General features: G+C 44.1%; 1 protein-coding gene across 4 annotated transcripts in view; it reads right to left on the bottom strand.

The window, feature by feature from the left end:
* The window catches only part of DCC (DCC netrin 1 receptor), a 964,956-nt gene that overhangs the window by 325,976 nt on the left and 611,972 nt on the right, over positions 1-27,008 (bottom strand). For all 4 annotated transcript variants that reach the window (XM_080973386.1, XM_080973387.1, XM_080973388.1 and 1 more), the window contains exons 6-7: positions 25,511-25,665; positions 21,399-21,519 (exon numbers count right to left, since the gene is read on the bottom strand). In XM_080973386.1, the coding sequence (XP_080829512.1) occupies positions 21,399-21,519; positions 25,511-25,665 (276 nt within the window). The remainder of the gene's footprint in view (positions 1-21,398; positions 21,520-25,510; positions 25,666-27,008) is intronic.

Raw genomic sequence — 27,008 nt, 5'->3', positions numbered from 1 at the left:
CGCTCATCTTGCTTTATTGGCCGAGGGAGCCGGCGTACAGCTTCCAGGTCGTGTGGCCAGCATGACTAAGCCGCTTTTGGCGACCAGAGAAGCGCACAGAAATGCTGTTTACCTTCCCGCTTGCACTTTGACGTGTTTTTGAACTGCTAGGTTGGCAGGAGCAGGCCGAGCAATGGGAGCTCACCCTGTCACGGGGATTCGAACCACCGACCTTCTGATAGGCAAGTACTAGGCTCTGTGGTTTAACCCACAGTGCCACCAGCTTCCCTATTATTATTATTAGGCAGTGCTAAAGGTGTCAGGGCTGTCTCCAGACTTCTGACACTGATGTGCCCCATTGATGCTCACTGGCAAACCCCACTACTCCCAGCACTACTGCCTGTGCCTGATACCAGTCCCTGGCATGCTGCTACAGATATCAGTTTCCCCTGCCATAGGTGGGCTGGCTTACCCAGTGGCAGAGGAATGGGCTGAGAGTTGAGCGTCTCCTGGGTAAGCTGGCAGGAGGCTGCTGGAAGCTACAGCACTCTCAGGGCCAGCGTCACCAGGAGTCCAAGAGGCAGGGAGGGATGATAGCAGTGGCAGGACCCAGGCAAGGTGTGAGTCCCAACATGCCCTGCCAGGGCAGAGGTACCCAGCATCTGCCAATGGGCCCTAGCAGCTATTGAAGTTTGCCAAGTGCCAGTGCCAGGCCTGCTCATTGTCTCCATTTGTATTTCTGCCTTCCAACACACTGGCATCACTTATTTTGGGCATTTATCCCCAAAATAGTGTGTGTGTGCGTTTTTGCAATGCAGTTCTGAGTCATGGTTGCTGTGGACCTGAACATTATGATCTGCAATTGGCCTCAGCTGCACACCCTGTTCTCCATTTCCTAGCACAGACCTCTCTCCAAGTTGTCCAATAAAAATCAGAATCATAACTGTGCTCAGATGCTCAATTGGTTTAACTGCCTATCTGTGCATCCAATCCATCCTACATAGGTGGGTGGGGGAGGGGGTATGCAATAATAACATTCTTAAATCTGTTGCCTCTTGGGCATCTGATGCCTCAGCAGCATTCTGAGTGTGTCAGTCCAATGAAGTGTGCCTTCTGGGTCACCCAGTGGCTTTCTAGGTCAGCATCCTGCCCCCCAGCAATGACATGGGATGGAAGCTACAGAAGAAGGGAATGCGATCGTGCAATTGCAATACAGGACTGCTATGGCTGTCATGCAGTGCTGTCTTCATTGAGTCTGCAGTTTACGGAAGGAGATATAAAAACAGTCCCATCAACCTGCTTTTTATGTGCAAAATGCTTTGGGGAATTATAATATTTAAATGGAGAGGAGGCAGATGGATAATTGTTTAAGGCAGGTAGCATTAAACTGAAGCGGTCTGAACTTTTCACAGTTATCTGACATTAGAACGCCTATTAAGGTTTCGTGAAAACTTGACACAGCAACTTTTAGGGGTGGTTATTTTCTCCCCCTCAAGAGCTTCTAATCACTGCGTAATGTGCTGCAGCACTGTAAGGAGGACATAAAAATTGCTGAGTTTGTGCCAGATAGATACATCTATATTAATCTCAAAGATAAGATGAGCTTTCAGAAGAAAACTCTTGCCGTTCCACTTAAAAATCTTTCTGTGGGAGATGAAGCCTAGAAGTTATAGGAGTCTAATCTACTCAATAATGTTCACTTATCGAGTGAACATCACTTCTCTCCAAACCTGGTTTATCTTGCAGTGCTTGTAAATAACTAGTTCAGTTTAATGAAGTTCAATGAATTAGTTCAAAAATCTCTGAACTACACCTGAAAGTAGTTCCCATAACTGCTGAGTGAACTGAACATCAATTAATATGTTTTTGAACCATTTCAAGCTCATCTTCAAGTTCATTTTCTTACATGTGTTCTTAAAAAAGCTCTTTTGGCTTTTAAGATAAAGGTCATAATTGTTGGGAAGCATAAATGAAACAATTAACATTCTACTATGTGTGTACTTTGATGTTTTCATAGTCTTTTGAAATATATTTTACACTTCAGCACGGAAGCATCTAACATTCTAAATGCTGATGATTGATTGATTGATTGATTGATTGATTACCACAGGTCATTTGGATGAAGTTGAATTATAACTCTGAATTGAACATGAACTGAACTTCTTCAATTTGTAAAGGGGCAACTGTGAACTGCAGTTAGTTCTGTTTGAAGCATGTCAGATTCGAACTAGTTCCTTAAAAAAAATATTGAACCTTCAAAGCTCTGTGCTTTTGAGGTCGAGATTCAACCTATGTAGCAAAATACAAAAGTTCAAAATACAGTACTTCTAAAAACAACACCTTGCATTGCAGATTTGAATCACTGTTCTGTGCTGCATACATAGGATGACCCGCAACTGGATCAAAATTATAACACAGGTGTGGACTTCCGGGTTGGCGCCATCGCCGAATGGCGGACTCCCTCCGAGCTCCGGAGGGAGCCTGCTCGGCAGGGGCTGGGTCCTACCGCACCGGCGATGCGGGGACCCTTAAAAACCACGGCCACGGAGGCCGTGGACATGGAGACTCGGCTGGCACCGCTAGCGCCCTCCCGACTCGTGAAGGAGCCTTTTTAAAGGCTACGGATCGGGTGCCGGGGAGAAGCGTGGTGCTTTGAGTCCTCTGCTATCCCTGCCGAGCGAAGCCGCATGCCATCCGGCGGAGAGCGCTGACTTCTTCCATTGAAAATTCGGACTTCTTAACAACAACCCGTGAGTAATTTGGAAACCGGGTTCAAAAGGAGAAAAAAAAAGAAATTTTTTTTCGGATTGGACACGAGCGGGGGGGGGGATCCAAAAAGGAAGTCAGTCCCCCTCCCTACTGTAAACCTTCCAAAACAAGGATGGGGAAACCAAGGTCCAAAAAGATTTGTATTGCTGATAAAAACTAAGAATTCCACGATGGAGAACTACAAGAACTGTGCTGGAGGAAGAATTGAGGGAGAAGGGAAACGTAACCCCCCCCCCTGGGAACCGGGGTGATTGAAGAGAGAGCCTGGTGAAAAGAGTCGGAGATTTTGACAGCTGTCAAAGTAGCTGTCAAAGTCGGAAAGCAGAGAGGATTTTATTATGAGAACTTTGCTGGTTAAATTTGTTACAATTTGCTATAATCCGTTAAAACTTGGATACAAAATGGCGAAAACATGGACAACAATCGGACTTTTGGACTAGAGAAAACAAAGTTACAACAATCCCCCTAGAGGAGTTTCGGGACATTACAAAGATGGTCGTAAGTGGAAAAATACCATTGGAATTTTACAGGACTGGTTATCTTCTGGGAAAGCTGCAAAACGGAAATAATATTTTGTCTACAGGGTGTTCAGCTAAAGGAGACAATAGAATTTTCTATTGAAGAAAGGAAGGGACTGAACGCAAGTTTTTGTTCCTGAATAACAATAATCCCTGCAGAGTTACTAAACTTCTGAATTAGAACGTTTCAGCAGCGGAACAAGAGGAAATTGGACTACAACTTGGAAAGAACAATGGGGGGAGTTTTATTAAAGATTTGAAGTTAAATGTCTTAAAAAATAACTATAAAAAGAAAAAGCCAGCAAGGAGTTGGGGGAAATAGGTGATTTATGGACTTTAAGAATTCCAGGCAGATAACATGGTTTGGTGGTCAGGGGGAAATTAAACCGGGGACAGGGGGGGGAGAACTAAAATCCAAAGGCTTGTCAACTTTTTTTTCTGAATTGGCTCTTTTTCATCTATTATATTTTTTATTTCTTATTTCTTATATTTCTATTGTGTGGGGTGTCCTTATCATTAAAAAAAGGGAAATTGTGGAATGAAAATGGGGTGGGCCCTGGGGAGAGAACTTTTGTCTTTTATTAAGGGTATTGATGAGGAGTGTATAAATTTTAAATTCGAATAATGGTCTAAACAAATTAAGTTTCAATTAGAACTGAGAGCTTGTGGAGCCAACAATATGAAAGGGGAATATGGTAGGGGTGGGGGAAGGGGGGAGTCCCGGAAAGTGGATGTATGAAAATAAGGCTTTGAATGTACTTTAATCTTTACTTTCTGTATTTTTGAAAATCTTAATAAATATCATTAAAAAAAAAAAAAATTATAACACAGGTGTGAATCAATGTCATTGAAGCCATATTCATTCAAAGAGCAACTGGCTTAAATTGCAGAACAGCTTGCACAGTGGGCCCTGTAATTAATGGGTTCAAATTAAATACATTTTTTCCCAACACAATGCAACACAGTAATCTGTAGCTCCAGAAATTCTTCTGTATATTAAAGGGTGTTAATCATTGTACTTAATTGTCCACAACTGGCTAAGAGGGGACTAAGTAGTACATTACTTCTGCTACTTGTGTGCAAGTACTTTAGCACTGCAAATCCAGGCACAAATTAAATTTTAAAAGATCCTGGAGTGTTAGGGCAAATTGTGTAATTAGTCTTTCTATCCTGCCAGCCCTCTGAAGTTTCCCTGTAATGATGTCCCTGTGATTCTGCTGAAACCCACATTGTAGCCTTCAAACAAGCCACTTATTTCTAGTCTAGTCCTACTCTCTCAGATGTGGTTGCACATGTTCTAAAATACATGCTTATGGCTCCATTGGTGGGGGAGTAGCTAAGGAGAGGGATTGGGCATTGGGAATGTCAGACAATTGTGTTAAAGTATAGGAGAGTGTTAGGAGAGGGTTGGTACCTCTGGTGGGGGCACATTGCTCTCCTTCTGTGGCAGTTTGTCCCTGCACTGAGCTCTCACTTGTGGCTCTTAGAAGCTGCCATCATTTGACAGTGGCCACACCATGGGAAACAGCCTTGACTGGTGGACTAACTAGGTGAGTGTAGCCAATGAGTTGGGGACTTCTACGGTGGAGTGAGCAGACAAGACCAATAGTGGGCCCAACAGTCAAGAAGGCGGTTTCTGCATGTGCCACAGAGGGAAGTGAGGGGCAGGGTAGCTCATCAACCTGGGAAGGTAGCCCATCCAGGAGCAGGAAAATTCTAGTCCTAACCCTTTGCTGCCTTGTGGGATATCTTCAAGAGAAGAAAGGGCTACACAAATCTAGAGTGGTTGAATGGTGCCTTGCACGCCTCCATCTAGCAACTCCTGCAGCCAAGCTGGTTCCAAGCATATTGCTCTCCTTTCCTTTGGACCACATCAGCGAGGCCGAGATGGTGGGTCTTGTCATCTGGGCAGTCCAGGACCTCCATACACACTGCCCAGGCTTGTGCCCCAGGGAGGTTGCTTCCGTGCTGCTAAGGCTGTTTGACTTCACTCCTGGCGGTACTCCATTGTCTCTTGAGGCAGATGGATGCCAATGAAAGATGTACTTAAAGTACAGTAGAGTTAGTTCTGCCAAATTCTGTTCTTTCCGCCCCTGATCATGATTTACGTTTCTCAATTCCAACACGGCTGAGTCACTGTTCATGGTCTCCTGTGGTTTGGGTACATACTGTAACTTGTATCTACCAGGAGCCTTGTGTTCATCATTATTGTTTGTACCCATTACATGGAATCAGACAAGCTCCCTTTTCTGTTGCACTTCCAGCACTTAGTGAGAACCTTTCTATTCCATTAGGCATTTTAAGTAGGCTTTCTGATTTCATGGTTAGCTTTGACTGGTTTTACATTTATTGCATCTTTTTAACCTTACTGTACATCGTTTACAGACCAAGTGTGGTAGAAGTTGTTGCAATAAAGTAACAAGTAAACATACGATAAGCCAAACCTGCACCTCTTTATAAATAATACATAGCATCATGTTGTGTCACAAAGTAAGAAGTGACACACTAATAGGCAAGATTCAGAGACTGACATATTCCATTTATTCCTCCTCCTCTTACAACCAGAAGAGCCAAGAGGAAAAACACCCAAATGGTGCTTGAGTTAGATGACGGGTTTTATTTTTAGAAGCTTGTTGAAGGAGGTTTTGAGTTGAATGCTATTTTTTCCTCCATTGCATCTTCTTCTTTGCAACTCATTGCACAGGAAACAGGGCCTTTTGGGGGGGGGGGGGGGCTTACTACACAGATGAGACATGGAAGTTCAGATTGCCCAGCATGTTCTTCAAACTTAAAAGCGGCCATTGCAATTTGAAAGGGTGCAGTAGCACTAGGGAGGTGAGCAGGAAGGATTATAAGAGTTTGTCCTACTCAATCATCCTCCTGAAATTATTAGACTTCTGTCTGAAAAAAGAAAGTTCAGAGAACTAGGCATCTTTTTGAACTACATGTCTAAAAGCTTTATTTTTATTTTGAAGAGGGGACAATTTAGATCAAGGAAATGGGACAAGGGGAAAAGTTAATCACCCTTCTGTCAGCGTTTCTCATCAGAGTAAGAAACACCATCCGCAAGGCTTAAAACTTAGCCTAGTTTTCCGAACAGTAAATAATGAAACAAGAGCCTGTTCTCTCAGGAATTGCTTCTGGACCAGCACTCTAAGAATGGAAAAAACAATCTAATTCCAGTCCATTATCAATTTCATCTCTATTCAAATCTGTTCTGTCCCATTTTGCATTTAGCTGCTATTATTTTTTTTTAAAATTGCACAACAAATTTACATATGTATCCAAACATTAGTGCTGTGCAACCATTCCAGCTGAATCCCAGATCCTGAACCTAATTAGCTCATTTTGCACTGATCCAGGGCTTGCATGAGTGAGCTGAGGGAATCCTAGATTAGCCCAGGTCATATCTGACCCACCTGGAGCCATCCAGGACTGCCAAAAGGAGAGATGGGGGAGAGATGCAGTCAGCCTGCTTGTGGGTCCTTCCTTTCTCCCTTCTGACTGCATGCTTAATTGGGTTTTAAGACCGTAATTGAACACTATGCAAGGCCCCAAATTCAGTTCGTGGCCCAGATCTGGATTGGGAGAGTCCTGCATTATCCTGGATCAGAATGGGGCCACACTGAAGCCCCTCTTCAGGCCCTGAATCAGATGGGAGGAACGTGCACAACCCTACCAAATATGTTCTGGTTGCAAGTAGGTAGCTGTGTTGGTCTGCCGTAGTCGAAACAAAATAAAATAAAATAAAATAATTCCTTGCAGTAGCACTTTAGAGACCACCTAAGTTAGTTATAACTAACTTAATTGGTCTCTAAGGTGCTACTGGAAGGAATTTTTTTATTATTTTATTTATTTTGTTTTGTTTTGACTATTAATATGTGTCACTGAACACATTTCCCCCCCACTAAATACACATTTTGAAATGCAGCAAGTTCTCTAGAAAACAAGCGTTTTAAATGTGTTTTATCTATTACTCTGTTTATATATCAGTATTCCACCCCATACTTTAGCTGGGAAGGGTAGAGCTGCTCATTTCCTATTGGAATTCACAAATATCCAAGTTTCCCTACCCAACCCATTCATGTTTGAAAGGCACCGCTGATATTTTCCTTTGCATTGGAAAATTCAGTCTAGCGGCTGCTAACAAAATTAATAACTAAACATTCTCTCACCTTGTTAACTTGCATCTACTTCATTAAGATCACATATACCAGGTCAACCTGATGATCTCAGGGTGTCCCAGTTCATAGTTTCTTCAATCATTTCCTGCCCATAACAGATATCACCACATATGATAAAAGTCTCCCTTGGTGTCATTACAACACCAGCCTCACGCATTGCTGGCTTTATAGATCTTATCTAACTTCCAAGGTGTAATATGCTGTTGCTGCAGTTAATAACTTATAACAATTTTCTTTGTTATAGGCACCTCTCTTTATTGCAAAATTCTGAAATACGAGCCTCTGGCTCAATTCAGATGACACAGTGACGGCTCACTCAAGCTGCTCCTGGTTCTGAGTTTGCACTTTGAATCACAGATTAACAAATCAAATTTATTAGCTTGGAAAGACACAAAGCCACTGAGGTCAACAAAAATACCTGGAATATAGCAAGTTGCAGAAGTCCATGATTTATCAGGTGCAGGTCTATGCGCCAAGCCATAGCACAGCAACCTGTGACCCAGCATTTCTTCCACTGATGCATGTTGTGGTCCCTGAATTTGTGGGCACATGCTCTAAATAATGGAGCTATGAATAATGGAGCCTGCACTCATCATTGCTTTGAGAAGAGACATGGATGTGGATGAGAAAAGCATCATGGAACATCTTCCTAGGGCCATTTGCAACTCCATTTCTGAAGTGCAGTGGAGCTGTACTGCAAATGGGTGCTCAGCTGAGCCATAGCTATGCTTTCAAAGGTTAGGAGAAAAAGAAAGCTGCTTTTGGATCACAAGTTGTACAGTGGTACCTCGGGTTACATACGCTTCAGGTTACATACGCTTCAGGTTACAGACTCCCCTAACCCAGAAATAGTGTTAAGAATAGGTTAAGAACTTTGCTTCAGGATAAGAACAGAAATCGTGCTCCGGCAGCGTGGTGGCAGCAGGAGGCTCCATTAGCTAAAGTGGTGCTTCAGGTTAAGAACAGTTTCAGGTTAAGAATGGACCTCCGGAACGAATTAAGTACTTAACCCGAGGTACCACTGTACTATCCTCACCACCTCCTCGAAAACCTGAAGAATTGCACCTCCAAGAATGTCCCTGAATGTCCCTCAGCCTTCAGTGGAAAGGTCCAATGAAGGCAATGGGGCATTTTCCATCACCATAGTTTGGTTGACCTTGTCTTCCCTCCTCCCTACCACCTTTTCTAACTTGTCAATCAGAAATGGTGGCCCATTTTCCTACAAAAAAGAGGTGCAGCAACTCACCATGAACGCCTTGCTTGTTCTCTTAGGATGGCAATGACACCCACCTGAGAGGTGCTGGTATGGAGTTGCGGCTAAAATAAGCCCTGCTCCCATGCATATCAGGACAACCCAGTGTGCATTTTGCCTCCAGAGGGAAACTGGGGATTCAAGGAAGGGATCAAGTTTGAAGCGATTCCATACCCCAGGTATACAGACAATAAACAAGGTATGTGTTGTAGGGAGGGAATAAGTAGTCCCGTTAAAAGAACTTCATATTCTCCCAAGGATATCAGAACAGCATTTGCTGCAAGGCAATTTGTGGGTCAGAGTTGAATCCAGATAAACATTTGGCTAATTTGGTTTTAAAGCAAGTTTGTTACAACTCACACATTCAGTGTAAGGTTATAGGATGTTAAACTAAAGGGCGCCATAAAATATGCATAAGCAATAACTCACAGTTAGCATCGTCACTGTTATTATTATTGGTGCTTATGTGGACTCATAAGGGCATAACAAACTGGTTATGCATGCTAAAATATGGGTAATCAAATTTTCCTACTATGGGACATAAAGAGAATATGGCAGGAAGTCAAAAAGCCACTCTCCCCCCTCCCTGCCCATCTGCATTGTTCTGTATGTCGATATGCTTTGGAGCTTTTGGTTTTATATTTTGATTGTGTATTAGATAGCTAGGAGGAATTCCTCCTCTGAATGTGTAGGGATGGTTGCAGGATGACAAATGGAGAATCACAGAGTTGGAAGAGACTTCAAGGTTTATCCAGCGACTCCCAGATGAGGAAAGATTGCAGCATTTCAAACTTTCTTTTTAAGGAAAAGTCAAGTATGAGGTGACATGGTAGAAGTTTATAATATTATGAATGGTATGGAGAGGGGGGACAGAGAAATGTTTTTCATCTTCTCTTTTACTAGTAGAACTTGTGGACAATCAGCGAAGCTGAATGTCTGCTAGATGGAACAATCCCTTATCATTTTCCAATGTGCTTGATCTGACCTCCCCACAAGAGTGGATTTGGGGGGCGTATGGGGGAAGGGGAAGGAGGGGAGGAGAACTGGGTGAATGAGGAACCCCCAAGGAGGACAGGAAAGACAAAGACGTGGACCCCGGGTCCTGGTGGTGTGACAATGGGGAGGAGGCTGGGGAAGAAATGAGCTGGGAGGTGCTGGAAGCAGTAAGCTGGAGAGATGGGTCAGAAGAAGGCTTCCAGGACAGAGCTGGAGGCTGAGCACCTCAGTGTGAGCACAGATATAGACGGGGGGGGGGGGAATCAGAGGGTACACTTGTCATCCCACAGCAGGACAGCTCAGTGCTGCTGGCTCTCCTCCTCTCACACCCTGCTCTAGGAGAATCCTACATGTTGCCGAGCAATGGGCCAGACAGGCCCAGAGGAGGAACTTACCCCCCATGTCACAGTCTTTGTCTGTTGGAGAGGGCTCCAGAATGAGAGGCTCAAGGGGGAAGGTGGAGCTGGAGCTCAGTTTCCAGAAACGTCTCAAGCCGAAGGCGTCGAGCCAGGGACTCACTGTGTTACTTTCTGTGAGTAAAAGTCAATTGCATTTCAAACCTCTGGCCTTTTCCTGACCTGCAGTGGTCAAGGCACTTTCCTGTCAGCATTCATAACAATGGGAGCCCTTGCAACTGCCTTCTGCTAGCACACTGGTTTAGCTGAATCCATGCCATTGTGGTTATTTCTGATGGTTTCTAATATATTTTTGAATTCTTTTTGTTCACTTGCTATGCTGTGAGACACTTCAGGCACAACTTTGTGGGGGGAAACGGCGCACAGATAAATAATAATGATGATCCTATGCATGTCTACTCAGAAATAAGCCCTGTTTATTTTTATTTATTAGCAGACATTTTCCCCAGGCAAGTGGGGGGAGGGGAGGACATATAGCCTTAAATTAAAACCACTGTTGCTCCTGGAGAATGAAGTGCATTGAAATGACCTCCACTGCACTATTGCTTTGAGCAAAATGTTCCTGTTAACACATAGTAGCCTGAATAAAAAGGACATGGGTAATACAATGTAAGGATAAGGTGAGTGAGAGGAGGTCAGTGCTGTAACAATGAAAACCCAAGGCCTTATTGATCAGTGCTCTGTGGGGGGGGGGGGACAAATATGAGAAAAGGGAGGCAGAAACTGCACATAGCCCTAAAACCTAAGTAGAAATTATTGACACTGAACTGCAACATACATTTTTAGCATATGATTGTTTTTAGGCACAGAAAATGTGGGGATTCAAGTTGTTGACACACTGGAGGTGGAGGAAATAAAAATATGGGTGTCAGAGATGCATGTACTTAGATTCTAAAAGAGAGAGTTTGTTAGGTGTGGGTTACATCATCGTAAGTTGTTAAAAAAAGCAGAGACATCACCTTGCCAACAAAGGTCCGTATAGTTAAAGCTATGGTTTTCCCAGTAGTGATGTATGGAAGTGAGAGCTGGACCATAAAAAAGGATGATCGCCGAAGAATTGATGCTTTTGAATTATGGTGCTGGAGGAGACTCTTGAGAGTCCCATGGACTGCAAGAAGATCAAAGCTATCCATTCTTAAGGAAATCAGCCCTGAGTGCTCCCTGGAAGGACAGATCCTGAAGCTGAGGCTCCAATACTTTGGCCACCTCATGAGAAGAGAAGACTCCCTGGAAAAGACCCTGATGTTGGGAAAGATGGAGGGCGCAAGGAGAAGGGGACGACAGAGGACGAGATGGTTGGACAGTGTTCTCGAAGCCACCAGCATGAGTTTGACCAAACTGCGGGAGGCAGTGGAAGACAGGAGTGCCTGGCGTGCTCTGGTCCATGGGGTCACGAAGAGTCGGACACGACTAAACGACTAAACAACAACAACAAGTTGTTAACCCTTCATCCAGACATGGCAGAACTGCAGAAAAGTGTTCTAAAACTAGCTTAGGGCAGTAGAGGGGAGCTTTTCAGTGCCATCCTCTTTGCAGTCTTTAGGCTGAGGGTCCTTCATGCCAAAGGACTGCTTTTAGGCCAAGATCCCTATCAAGGTCTCAGATGATCACTCACAACAGAAGCGCTGCAATTTTAGGGATCCTCTACACCTGCTGTGGCAAAACCAATGGATTCTACCCCAACTTCCTTGTGACTGCCTGACCATGCTTTCTTTCTGCTCCTCCAATTCTACTTCTCCTGAATCCTCTTTGGTTAGGCTTACCAGACATTCCCGGTTCCCGGGGACAGTCCCCAGATTTGCAAATCTGTGCCCGGAAAACATGGCAGTGGCAGCCTCAGCAGCCTGGAGCCAGCCTGGTAGCCCAGCTGGCTCTGGCTGGTCTCAGGAGCTGCTCGCTGCCGCCGCCACTGCCGAAGGGGAACTGGGGATGTCTGGCGGTACAGATCTCCTGCTCCCTTTGTTTTGACAGATTGCAGGAGGCTCGGGAGTCGCAGGCGGATGGCCATTGCCCAGGAGGGGTGTAAGGCATGCGATTTCTCTGAACGGCAAGGTGCAAAACCTTTCTTTTGCATCCTGTGAAACATAAATGTGCAGAAGTTTTAAAAAACTGGGCAATGGCTGCCCACCTGTGACTTCTGAGCCTCCCTTGATCTGTCAAAACAAAGGGGGAAAAGGGCAGCAGATTGGGGAAGGCTCGGGAGTCATGGGCGGGTGGCGTGCCGTTGCCCAGTTTTTTTACAAACTCTGCGCATTTATGTTTCACAGGGTATGAAAGAAGGGCTTTGCGCCTACTGACTCCCTGTTGCTACTCAGCTTCAAAAAAAGAAAAGAAAAGTGTCCCTGGATTCATTGAAAAAAATCTGGTAACCAAGACTTTGGAGTCCCTGCAAGTAGAAGCCTGGGCAAAGCAGGATTCCCTATTTATTGTGGTCTGCAAGTGCCCTAAGAACACAAGAACAGCCCTTTTGTTTCAGACCAAAGGCCTACCTGGTACAGCTTCCTGTTTCCTACAATGGCCAAACAGACATCTATAGGAATTCCACAATTTCCCCTTTAGCTCTTGGGTCTCCTAGATTATCAAGGGTGGCTTCCAGATGTTGCCAGAATATAACTCCCATCATCCTTGACCACTGGTCAAGGGCTGATAGATGCTGTAGTCTGACAACATCTGGAGGGCCAGAGGTTCCCCATCCCTGTCAACAGTTTGTAAACTGACACTGCACACAGCTTTAAGCAGCATGGTGTCCTCCATATGTTGTCGAGCTACAGCTTCCATAGTCCCTGACCACTGACAACGATAGCTTGGGCTGCTGGGAGATGGAGTCCAACAACATCTGGAGTGGATCACACCAGCTACCTCTGCTTTTACACCCTGCCGGTAGATCTGACTCAACCCACTGGGAGCATCTCCCTGCAAGCTGTACTGAAATGAAGTTTTTGTAAGAGGTGGGAAGATTTGCCTACGATTCATAACAAGGTATTTTTTTTGCAAGTAATTCCTGTGCAGCCTATGATCCTTTCTCTGTCTGATAAAGACAGTACAGCGTGGGGGCTGTCTAGAACAATATTTTGGTAAGACATGGTTTTCTTTATCATGGCACTTGTAAGTTAGCTCCTGCAAACAATGCCTGGAGCTACTAATTAATATTTTTCTCACATGCCCAGGATTGAGCATGCATCCTCCAGCTAAGTTTCTAGCTAGCGAGGATAGTGTTATGAAATACTGTTGGCAATTATCCTACTGGTTATACATCAGGTGTGGGAAAAGCTGATTATTTCAAATTTGCCTTGGCTGGCTTTCTCTTCTCCCCCCACTGCCCAATGTGTTACTCTATGGAATAATAATAAAAAAACGCTTCTCTGAGCCTATATCTGAATAGCAAAACAAAACAGAGCTAAAGCAAATGATTTTCACTATGATTATTTGCTAGTTCACTTCTGGGGAAGGAAGTTTCCTCAGGGACATGCTTCTCATTGCCTGTTGTTTTAATAGCCTCAGAGCCACTCAAGTTTATGGCTACAAGTCGGCAAAAGCCATTTAAGAAGAGGCTGAAAGACTTGAGCTGTGTTCAGTCATAGAAACGCAATGGGGGATATTGAGTTTTTACCAGACTCATTCTGTGCATTCTCTGGCCCCACTCCATACATCGGGGTGGAGCCAGATGTTAATGACTACAGCGCTCATCATTTCTGACCGCTGGCCATGCTGGCTAGGGCTGATGGAAGTTGGGAGTCCAACAAACTGTAGAGGACCAAAGTTTTCCATCCCCATGCATCCTACATATGCTGTAGATCAACAAAAAGAAGCACCTACAGTTGTCAGGAGTTCAGCCTACACTCGAGTAGGACCCTGGTAGAGACACATGCCCGACTGGCATGTTCTCTCCCTCCTGGCCGATCGTTCAGGAGCTTCATAAGCTTTCTTCTGCCCAAACATCACAGCAACCGATGCCAACCGACACCAGCACACTTAGGGATCCGCAGAGTTTGCGCATCATGCGTGACAGACCTCAGCAACTCAGCATTTTGGCTAATCTACTTTATTTACATATTAACACACGTGGATCACTGCAACATGGCTCCCTCTCTCTCTAGCATCAGACAGCAAAGAGAAAAGAACAAAGGACAATAGTCCCACTTCACGGAACACAGTAACACAAACATCCTGTCTTCGTCACTTCCCACTCTGTGGAGTCAAAACATATACCGTCATGTGAAAGACAACAATCCTATGACTGCAATCATAGATCAGGAATTCTAACACAGTACTCTTCACCCAGCTGAGAAACTTAAGTGGCCAGCTTTCCCGTTTCGGTGGAGGGACTATACTAGGGATGGGAATGCACAGCCTTCCCACAGTCATTGCTGGACTTCAACTCCCATTAGACCCAGGCAGCATGGCCAATGATCAGGGAAGATGGAAGCTGTAGCTCAGCAACACCAATTCAATAAATGCATGAGGGAAGTGTGTTTAGTTGCCCTAAAAGGCTTTTCCCCACACGTGCCTGGTTCTGTTTCTCCATGAACCAGTCATCTACCATTAGCACCTTTCCCTCAACACAACTATTGCAAAAGGATGAGTTGGTCACCACTCACAAGCAGGGATGGGGGAGACATTCGATTCAGCACACATAATGCAGAATCTATCACATTGTCACCTTCTGAACTGAATATGTGAACTGAACGGCAGGGATCCTTTTGGAACTCACATTTATCTGAATTCCACGAAGCTGTTCTCCAATCAAGCAGTTTTTATAAAAATGCATATATTGTGGGAGAGCGTGCATAAAAAATAGAAGATTTTGGTGAAAACTATCATACAAAAATACATTGTGTTAAGGGAAATTGCTTGCAAAAATGGGTATGTTAGTCAAAATAAAATTGTAGTCATTAGGAAAAATTCACACTTAAAATGCCGATGAGATTTCATGAGGTTTTTTGGGGGGTTAACTCACGATTTGCTGCAAAATGGGGAAAACTGAATTTAAGACCAGGATAATGAGAAACTGTAAGCTGAAACTGACAGATCCTTCTATCCTGATTCACAAGACTATATCAAAAGTTCATTAAGCTCTTTAAATTACTGTTTGACCTACTGCTACTAGGGACAGCCTGCCATACTTAATCTGCAATGCTTTGAGGGAAACCATGTGTGATGGAATGTAATATACGGAAATATCTGAAAGACGATCGACTGTTGGTTTAAATGGAAACTGTGAGAATCTGTCCGGATTAGACCATTCACAGACACTGAAACTGACTGGCTCTTGAATGGATATTTATCACCATGAGCTTTTATCACCAATCATCAGTTCTGAACTTTGGATTTGGGGATGATTATCTGAGTGGCTATCTGGACATACAGTGATTTACCGCTTGGGAAATAAACTTGTGAGTGGAGGCCCCGCTCCCCGCTTTGTGATGAAATGTGGTGCTGTGGGTTAAACCACAGAGCCTAGGACATGCCGATCAGAAGGTCGGCTGTTCAATGCCCCACAACGGGGTGAGCTCCCGCTGCTCGGTCCCTGCTCCTGCCAACCTAGCAGTTCGAAAGCACGTCAAAGTGCAAGTAGATAAATAGGTACTCCTCTGTCGGGAAGGTAAATGGCGTTTCCAGGCACTGCTCTGCTTTGCCATAAGTGGCTTTGTCATGCTGGCCACATGACCTGGAAGCTGTACGCCGGCCAATAAAGCAAGATGAGCGCCACAACCCCAGGGTCGGCCACGACTGGACCTAATGGTCAGGGGTCCTTTTACCTTTACCTTTTAAGACACATGGACACAAGCATTTTAGGTTAATGGGCTAAAAAAGGCCACAACTTTATTGGTTACAGAATGTGAGTGGTATTGGCTTAGGCACTGGATCAGAACAGACTATACTTGACTCCTGCCCACTCTGCAGGGAGTCACACAAGGGTTAACAACCTGTAGGGGGAGCTTGTTGATGCAAATCAACTAGAAGCTTTCCCCTAGAGTCACTGGAGGGTCGTGCCATGGCCCTAGCCACCACCTGGCATCAGACAGGAACCACGACCGCTGGATTCCTTTAACGGAATACCCTTCAAGGGGAGGGATAGGTGATGGCGACAAACTCCCCTCCAACACACAACACATTTCCCAATGCCTAACCACCAAACTTTACAAGGATTGGAAGAAGATTGGAGGAAATTTAAAGACTATTTACAGAAATACTGCAAAATTAATGAAAGTTAGAATGATGTCGGAATGAAGTTAAGTGGTTTTAGCAGCAATGTTACAAAGGAGTATGTAAAAATGGATTTTTAACAGGTGAGAATCTAAAGTTATAATATATTAAGATAAAGGATTAAGATAAAAACAAAGAGGGAAAGGATTTGCTGAATTAACTAACTGGACTGGAATACAAAAAAGGGAGGTGTGAGGAGGTCAGGGAAACAAGTAAATGAAAGACAAGAAATGGAAAGATTGATTTGTTTTTAATTGTTTTTATTTTTCTGTATTTTGTAATTTTTTTCTTTTTTTTCTTTTTCTTATTTTTGTAACCTTTTCTGAAACTTTAATAAATATCATTTTAAAAAATAAAAAGTTGTGACAATTTGCTACGAGGTAGGTGAGAAACCAAGTGGCTGGTGCCAATCTGCCAAGTGGAAAAAATTCCTACCAGGCCCTCTGGACAACCAAGGCGACCAACTGAAGTCCATAGCAAGGACAGGTACAGAAGCAAAACCTAGAGGGAGGGAGGGAGGGTGATCTGAAGAAGCTGGAACAACAAGGCAGTGCTCGTGTGCCCGCAACCATTTTTAAACAACTAAACTCCGCCCCCCCAGGCAGCCGGATTGGCTGGCTACGGTGCATGAGGTGGGCACAGGACTCTAGTGATGCAGGGGCCCGGGCATGTCCCCCCCCCGTGAGCACGGGAAGCGATTCCCACTTACAACCCCTCCCCTCAGGGAAGAGGAGAGGCTTTGTGAACCTAAACTCTAGCCAATTAGTCTAGACTTAGAATTGGAAGACTGAATATCTGCAAAAGGAAGAACTGGCCACCACTCAGAAGACTATATCAAAAGTTCATTAGGCTCCCATAAATATCCTCTGACAGCCAGGGGTGGCTTTAATAGGCCATTGTCTGTATTTCAGCACCAAACAGATTTGTCACAGTTGCTAGGGGTAACACCCCGTCTGTGGCCTGTGGACAGGCTCAAACAGAACAGCTGGGGAATGCAGCCCTCATGCCATGTGAGACAGGGATGGTGTCCATTTATTGACAAGGTTTTAAAACAGAGAGGGCTATGTTCTTCTCAGTGTGATGAAGTCCAGGGCTCAATTTGTATTTATACCGGGTTCCCCCACCATCTGTGCATGCCGCCGTTCTCAACATCTCAGAGGAATCAGAGTGGCATTGTTTGAAGATCTGATTAAATAGCCAGGGAAAAGCAATCCATCATTTATAAGGGGGAGAATGGAGACAGTTTACAATGGCGTCCCCATAGCTCTTTAGGATTTTGTCTTCATTTGTGTTTGCTTTCATTCTAGTCCAACGCCAAACTTTTTTTTTTTTTTTAATGCACACCCAAAGAACAGCAATTTGCTATCAAGCACTCAAACATCTATGTGGCAACTGCAATGAATTATACAACTTCCTCTAGGCTGTTCCCAGTGATGAATTAAATGACTCTATCACAAAAGATGGCCTCTATCGCTCCCCCACTGGGTTGGCATCTGTGTAAAAGAGCAGAAGCTGAATGTGGGAACCAGACTTCCATGTAAAACAGCCACACACACAAACTGTAGGCTTGCCAAAAGTGAGGTGTGTGACACACACAGCAGTTCTTAAGAGGAAGGTCATCTTTCTGAGCACAGGGGACAGGTAGAATTACGAGCAGGAACAGCTGAACTTCAAGGCACCAATGGGGAGGGGTCCATGTGAGTTTTGCACTTGCATAAGTCCATTATTGGGATGCGGGTGGCGCTGTGGGTTAAACCACAGAGCCTAGGACTTGCTGATCAGAAGGTTGATGGTTCGAATCCCCGCAACGGGGTGAGCTGCCGTTGCTCAGTCCCTGCTCCTGCCAACCTAGCAGTTCGAAAGCATGTCAAAGTGCAAGTAGATCAATAGGTACCACTCCGGCGGGAAGGTAAACGGCATTTCCGTGCGCTGCTCTGGTTCGCCAGAAGCAGTTTATTCATGCTGGCCACATGACCCGAAAGCTGTATGCCGGCTCCCTTGGCCAATAAAGCAAGATGAGCACCGCAACCCCAGTCGGCCACAACTGGACCTAATGGTCAGGGGTCCCTTTACCTTTAAGTCCATCATGTTCTATTTATGCATTACTCTATGTGTGTGATGGTGGTGGGTGAATAAAAAGATAACTGCACAAATTTGTACTTAAATGCATTTTTCTCCCTCATAATGCATCTTAAATTTATTTTATCCTAAACATGCACAGTTTTAAGCACTGCTTTGGCAAATGGCCAAATCTGGAGAAGTGAAAAATCCGAAGGGTAACCGTGTTCCAATCTGCACATTAGTTCAAGGTTGTGAAGCAATTGGATGAACTTTGTATTTTAAGGCACACTGACCTATCTCACACTTTCCAATATATGTTAACTGAAATTCACTTCTTCAAATTTTACAAGGCAGTTCTCAAGCCAAATACCATGTTCAAAAATGTATATATTAGGGCAATGCATACATAGAAATGTGTATATCAGTGACTATAGCATGCAAAAAAATGTGTTATATTAAACTGTTTTGGGGAAATGTGTATATTGTGTAAAATTGCATAAAAATGTGAATATTAGAAGGAAATCACATTAAAGTGTTGATGAATTTTCATTGGAACTTTTTCATGTTATTAAAAAAGAATCCTCAAATGATGTGGAAATATTAACTGCATTTAAGATGGGAAAAATTAGAAACCCAGATTGCCAGATTCAGCTACCCTCAGTCCAGGGAGTCATGGACCAGGTCTGTTCATATTGGAATTTGCAAATAATTAATTCCTAAAGTATCCCTTTCCATATGTTGCTTATTTATTATTTTATATCATGACATATAAATATACCATTTACAGTGACTGTCTGAAAGCTCGGTGAATATCAGCACTTAAATGTAATGTGAATGTTGACAACCCTAAATGGTTTTCTGGATGTACAAAAATGCAGAAAGAGAAACATCAGAGAATGCTGAAAGCCATCATAGGTACAATGTGACTTGCAATATGTCAGATCATAATCACATTGTTAATAATAAAACAACTGCTGCATGTGAATCTCAGTGGCAGGATATCAAATGACATGCACAAAGAATCACAGATTTGATCAACAGCAAGATTGCATTGGAATGTCTTTGTCCTAGAAAAATGAAAGAATCATGGCACACACCCTATAACTTTTGCATGGCTGTACAAAAATCTGCTGTACAAAGGTGAGAGTCACATCCATTACTCCACCAACTTTTGTCGCTGACCCCCACTCACCTATAGAACATGCCCCATGAACCTCAAAAATGGTTCCCCACCTCTGCCATAATACCTGTGTGAATCAGCCCCTGATTTGCATTTGTATGCATGTAATTGAAGATTGACAGGTTAGGGACACAGATTATTTTTAGGGTCAAAGTTAAAGAGATAGAGAGAAAAGGCTATGGTGGAATTAGCCACTTGCCCCTGTCTCCCCATCTGTTTTCATAAGGATGGTTTATTTTTATTTTTTTAAAAATGCATTTATTTAACTTTTACTTTTCTACCTTCGGTTTCTGTCCGATAGCCAAGATTACTCTGCCTCCAGAATAACAATAAGGTGAGAATGGAAATGGACAGCAAAAATATGACACACTTTCTATGAAGGTCAGACCCACAGAAGGAGTTTCAGCAGAGTACCTGTGTTCTGTTCTCTAAACATGGCTTCTTTTTCACCACCTCCTCTTTAAAGAACAACATCCGTCCCCATCAAAGCCTACATTTCAGCATATGACTGATCTTTCACTTTCTTTGTAATGCAAACACTTTAAACAACAGCATGCAGCAAGGAAGCACATGTCCCCTTCAGGTAATGAAACATTTGCAGGTGGGACACTCAGGACCATATTTGGCGTCTCCTTCCATCCACCAGCCTATCAAAGGACACCAGCCACCATGGACCTGTCTTCTTCCATGGGCTTCCTCTAATTGTCCTGTCTACGCCACCTCCTAGGTCAGCACAAATAGCAAAACCACCAACTAAAAAGGAGATGAAGGTTGTATGTCACCAAGTCCTACTCTGAATGGACCCATTTTAAAATGCATTTAACTTAGTTATTTTCATGGATTCCAATGGGCTTACTCTGAGTAGAATTAGTCAGACACAACCCAGAGATGTGATTCCGCACACCTTTTGCTGGGGTGGGACATGGAGGAGAATGACATTTCCTTCAGCACATGTGGCATCTGCTTAGCATCGTTCAAGGGCCCAGCCTAGGGCTCTTCTGTCCCAATGGAAACGGGTGATACACAACAACGAATGATTACTCGCCAGTATCGCTATAGACCAGGCATGTCCAACAGGTAGATCGTGATCTACCGGTAGACCAGTGGACGTCAGTGGTAGATCATTGGTAGATCACTGGCTCCCCCAAAGAAGCTCAAAAACTTTGTCCTGCACCCCAAAAAACAGGGCCCTACTTCCTAAAAAAAAAAGCTCAAGAACTTCAACCTGAACCCCACAAAAGGGGATAGATCACTGCCAGTTTTTAACTCTGTGAGCAGATTGCAGACCCTTGGGAGTTGGCCACGCCTGCTATAGACTGATGACCACAATAGTAAGAACCCAAGCAAAAAATGCAGGAGCTGGTGTAAGTCATACACAGGGGCGGAGGAGGTGGGGTGCAGTGGGGGTGGACCGCCCCAGGTGACATTTGGTGTGCCTCCCGCCTGCAACTCCCAAGCCTACCCTGAGCTGTCGGGGGAAGGGGGGAGATGCATTGCTTTACCGGTGGCATTCCCCCCTTCCCCCTTTGTTTTGACAGCTGGGGGAGGCTTGGGAGTCACGGGCTGGTAGCGTGCTGAATGTCCACCACCAGCGGCTCGCTCTGCCCCTGTGGGCGACTTGCTCCACCCCCGGCTGCAGGGCGTGCATGCCGCTCTGTGCACCCGAGCGGCTATCCTGCACCTGGGAGGGCATCCTCCGTGCCCCGCCCCCCTTGGGAGCGTGCCCACCCTGGGCAGCGCTGGCATATGTTCCGCCGCTAGTCACATGGTCCAAGGCTCTGCTAACCGTATTAATTAAAACAAAGCAAACAATTATTTATGTCTCTTGCATCTTACCAGGTTCAGGGATGATGAGCTGCGCACTGGTTTGAGCGTTCCCAGCATCATTTTCAGCTACACACTGGTAGAAGCCTTCGTCTGATTTTACCAAGCCCAGAATCCGCAGGTTGCTGCCACCCTAAAGAGAGGGAGAGAAGCAGAAGCAATTACCTAGAGCTGTGCCTCACAAACTTCACAGGTTTTTTCTCTCTCCTGAATTAAAATTGGAGGCACATTTCAGTTTTACAGTTTCCTCAATGTTTTCAGTGAGGTAAGCTGTGAGGAAACTTCTTTTCTATATAGCAGTAGTGGCCAGCAGGGAGCGGGGGGGGGGGCTCCTTGTACCTGACCTCCCATTGCAGAGTAGCTACTGCTTATAGAGAGGGGTGAGGACACTGGCATTTTGCAAGCAGATGGGTAGGTATGCCAGGTGGACTCTGTTGGGACACCCACATGGCGTCAGCCACCTCCTCCTAAGAGGTGGAACAGCGGAACAAACTCCCTCGGGAGGCTGTGGGCCCTCCTTCCTTGATGGTTTTTAAGCAGAGGTTGGATGAGCATCTATGATGGATGCTTTCCTTGAGTTTCCTGCATGGCAGGGAGCTGGACTAGTTGGCCCTCGGGGTCCCTTCCAACTCTACAAGTCTAGGATTCTAAGAGGTAATGACTGCTGTTGGGAGGTCAGGGGCAAGGAACCACCCATCCCCACAGGCCACTACCTCTGTTCAAGGCTGCATTCCCTTGGGGCCAGTAACCAGTTGGGTTCATTAGCTAATGGTGTGCAGGTCTGATGCTAGTGGTGGGCAGATCTGACGCTGTATTGTTTTTAATATTTGGTTGGAAGCCGCCCAGAGTGGCTGGGGAAACCCAGCCAGATGGGTGGGGTATAAATAACAAATTGTTATTATTATTATTATCTGGAGCCAAAAATGTTGATAGGCCTAGCACCAACTATGAGTATGGCCAGAACTGCAAGAAGATCAAACCTCTCCATTCTTAAGGAAATCAGCCCTGAGTGCTCCCTGGAAGGACAGATCCTGAAGCTGAGGCTCCAATACTTTGGCCACCTCATGAGAAGAGAAGATTCCCTGGAAAAGACCCTGAAGTTGGGAAAGATGGAGGGCACAAGGAGAAGGGGACGACAGAGGACGAGATGGTTGGACAGTGTTCTCGAAGCTACCAGCATGAGTTTGACCAAACTGCAGGAGGCAGTGGAAGACAGGACTGCCTAGTTTGCTCTGGTCCATGGGGACACGACTAAACAACAACAACAAAGAACTGAAAGCAGATTTGTCACAGGTCCTTTTTTCCCTGCCACCACTTTTCTCTTTTGTCCAGCCAACTCCTTTCAGCCAATTTTTACCTCTCCTTGCCACCCGCATGACAAAGGTTGCCTCCCCTACCACCACACTGCAAGACTATCTGTACACAAGCCCATCTTTTTGTGCTCCGGCCATGCATCACTGTTCATCCTCTGAGGACAGGTAACCTCGATCCACATGAGGTGGAACTGCAAAAGTCTGGACCAATTTTTACATTTTCTGTATTGTATTTCTTGCACACCACTGAGAGATTATTGCAGTGAAAGCAGTTTATTACTGCTGCCACTATTGAAACCCCGCCCCCAGCAAAAAACTTTTAGTGGCAGCCTCCTTCAGTAATGTTTTAGAAGCCAGCACCACCAGCAACATGGATATGGCTAAAACAGGGGAAAGAGTCATGTGGAAGGTTTCCAGCAACTGGAAGTCAGAAGCATGGATGAATCCATCACTCTGTCATCCCAGTGGCCAACCAGATGCCTATGGGAATCCTACAAGCAAGACCCAAGGGGAAGAGTACTCTGCCCTCCTGCGGTTTCCAACAACTGATAGTCAAAAGCAAATAGCCTTCAAACATTAAGGCAGAGTAGAGCCATCATGGCTGAAAGCCTTTACCTCCCTGAATTTTGTTTGATCCTCTTTTAAAGCCATCCAAAAAAGCATCCTCTTTAAGGTATGCTGGTATTCACTCATGCCCGCCAGTTCATCCCTAGAGGATTGTAATAAAATGCACATACATTAAATAATGTGCTGACTCGGTTTGCTCACCCTGCTACCAGGACATTTGATTAACTAATAGTAATACTGCGGCCGCACGTAAGGGCAGCGCAAACATTTTATGCAACATGTAGAATCGACATTAAGAGGGGTCTGCATTGCATAATGGGTGCACTTAGTGGCAGAAGATTCGGTGGATTTGTGTGGGTGTTTTTAAATACTTTTCCAGGCAAGCGAAAGGATTTGAAGGTCAACCCTTCCCAGGTTACAGGCAGCCACAAAGGGAAGGAGGCCATTTGGTTTCAGCTGCATCCGGGCAGGGTTTCATCTAGAGATGATGTTGGCAGGCAGAACTAAATGATGCTGTAAAACTTTGGCTTCTAAGGAAGAGTCTTTGGCACCGCAAAAAAGGAGAAGAAATAAATAAAAATGTTCTGCCTAGAATGATTCTCTTATTAAAGTTCTTTCTTCCCTGGGCAGTTTTGGGGAAAAAGAACAAAAAGGGAACCTGCCCTTTCCCAATTACTTAATGAAAATGTCTGTCTCTTGGCAAGCTGAGCAAATCCTGCCTGATTGTCTTTATTATAAACAGCAATGGTGGGTAAAGTTGTGTGAACTTGGATGCTCCTATAACTGAGTAAATCTTCCTCTCTGAATGAAAAGCGGGGAAAGCGCCCATGCCTTTTTATTAACTGGAACATGTTTAATTTAGATAATCATTGTCAATTTCACTTAATAGAAGGAACATTAATTAGGAAAGGGCAAGCTGATCTATATGCATGAGATTGCTAAACCTCTAAAATAAAAGTCATTATGGCGGGGTGGATTATCCAATGGCCACAATTTTTTATAAAGCATCAGTTAACTACTTCTGAACTGAAGACAACTCCACGTATTCTGTGTAATGTATGGGCAGGCATACAATGAAGGTTAGGTGTAGCCTTAGACCGGTAACTTCCATTGTACATTATCCATGATTTCTTGTATCAAAGTGCTTTATGCAAGAGATCTATCAGTGGGGGAGAAAGTCTGGAATGTTATGACAGGATGGGACACACCTGTTTTGAAAGCCTAATGTTAAGAGCTGTTCAATTGTAGGGCAGATGTCATTAGGATGCCAAGTGATTGGCACCCACCTGTCAAAGTGGGTCTATGGAGGGTGTTTTGCAAAGTAGCCCACTAGCCTGATCCAGTTCTTGACCCTTGCTATAATTCTATGATGCAGTAGTCTTCGAAATTTCCTCACCTGGGGCCCACCTTTAGTACAAAAATACACCTGAGTTCTCACTCATTTGTTTTTCTTTTTAACCACTTTGTATGATAATAGTGCTGTTGTTGTGTTTCACATTAGATAGGGCTCAGTAACGGGTCATTAAAGACCAGTGGTCTGTGGCAGGGTTTTTTTCAGCTGTGCTCTGAGGATCCTTGAAGTACCCCAGAAACATTTTAAGGGTTCCTCAACAAGCAGTGAGTGATGACAGACAAGTTTCCTGAACAGACAGGTTGCCCACTGCTACACGTCTTTGTAGCATCTTTGAAGGTGCCCTGGGTATTTCTTCTGAGGCCCTTTTCCAGGTCTTTCCTCTGAGGGAGTCTCAGAAGATGAGAGGCCGTTCTGGTTGTAGCTCTTCATCTGTGGAATGCTTTCCCCACTGAGATCCACCTGCTACCTTTGCTGACATCTTTTCAGCACCAGGTAAAAACTTACCTTCTGCTTATAGGCTTTTGATGGACTAAGCTGATTTTCTTTTGCTGTTAGTGCGCTGCCATAGCTTCCTTTAGCTATTGATGGCGACTGTTCTTTTTTTATGAGTATACCCAAGTGACCAGATAGAGAAGTCTGCCTGGTGTATATTAAAGGACCAGGTTCAGAACAGGACAGGGGAAACAGTTGCTGCAGCCAAAGGCAGATGGAGGGAAATAGCAAGGGACCTGGGAGAAATCTGGGGTAGCTTGAAGGAGCCAGGAGCTAAAGGAAAACTAAAGCTAAAACTAAGTCTACTTTTGGTAGCACGTTTTACAGAGCTTTTGTTGCACCCATTGAATTGTCTGTTTTCTTGTTTTGGAATAATAGTAGAAACAAATAATGATTACCACTATCTGAAAATAATCACTAGGAATGACGACTTCTCCATTCTTGATCCATTGCACTGTAGGAATCGGTTTTCCAGAAACAGAGCATTCGAACTCGATGTCCATACTTTCATAGGCATAGAGATTTGAAGGATGATTGATAAACCATGGTGGAACTGCAAGAACAAAACAGGGAGAAAAAGATCTTAGCATGAATGCATATATATCACAAATATATATATATATATATCAACACACAAAAAATGACACATCGTGTTCTGCTCCCCCTTTTCTTCTCGCTGATAAGCGCAGAGAAGCCGATTTCCTCCAGCCTACGTCATGCAACACTGAAAGCTTAAACCTGGCACTGGCCTCTGCCCACTATATATAGCTGGAGGAGCGGTCCCTCCCCTCCTTGTCTGGCAGTGTTCACTATCTTTTGATGGCTTCCTTCATGGGCCATCACTGGTCTTTGTGCCTTAATGGCTTAAACTCAGCTAGCTCTGCCAGGCTAGGGTAGCTTACTAGCACAAGCTAAACCCAGGTATTTTGGTGTTTGACACAGTTTAATCAAACTTGATTAATTCTAACTTCTACTAATTCTAAGAATTATGGGTGACTTGCACCTACAAACTCCAGCACCCTGGATCCATAATAGCAGTCATTCAACTGCAACCATATCTAATATAGGTTTTCATGGTGCATCATGTTTCTAAACTGACCAGACCTTTGATGTGTCTGGGCAAAGCTTGGATAACCACATTGATTATGTAACAGTGGGGACAACATCTTCATTTGCATAAGTATAACTTGTGATTAGCTTTGCAAAATGAATCAATACGAGCAACATTATTTCCAAGCACAGAGGAGGAAGACTTAAGCCAGATTATCTTTTCGGAGGACAAATTCCTATTAAGCTGGCAATTATCTGTTGTCTTGTATTACTATAATGTATTAACACTTTTGCTGTATGGTATATGATATGCTAATTTAATTTAATTTCATCATTACCATAATACTAGTTATAGTATGATAAAAATTTGCAATTCAAGAGAAAGTGCTAATAACATCACATTTCTAATGAGTTTTCCCATCATCAAAGGAGACAAGGAGGGGTGAGGGGAATCAGTCCTGTTTGTCAGCTTTCAACCAGGGAACAATATTCATTATTTTGAATATTCATGGTTGCTAGAAAACCAGATTAGATTTTAATTTCCTGGGTAGCATCCCTGGCTTATTTTTTGATACAGAAAATGCAATTGTATTTCTTAAGCAGCCATGCATAATGTCTGAATTATAAAGTTTTTACAACTGTATCAATAGCAAATGCCATTGTGAAATATGCACACAGTGGATTCCAGAGTCTACCAGGGTTGCAGACACATATGATGAATTTTCAACCTTCTTGTACTCAGTAGCTAAGGTTCAATTCATATCATTACTTTCCATCACACAAGGTCAGTAAAAATACTTATGTTAAAAATTATATCTAGGCTTTCCTTTAAAAAAAATCAAAGTC

This window comes from Podarcis pityusensis, assembly GCF_964106645.2.
Source record: "Podarcis pityusensis genome assembly, chromosome: 11".
Lineage (NCBI taxonomy): Eukaryota > Metazoa > Chordata > Lepidosauria > Squamata > Lacertidae > Podarcis > Podarcis pityusensis.
The sequence above is the reverse complement of the archived record's forward strand: the minus strand, read 5'-3'. Positions and strand labels throughout refer to the sequence as shown.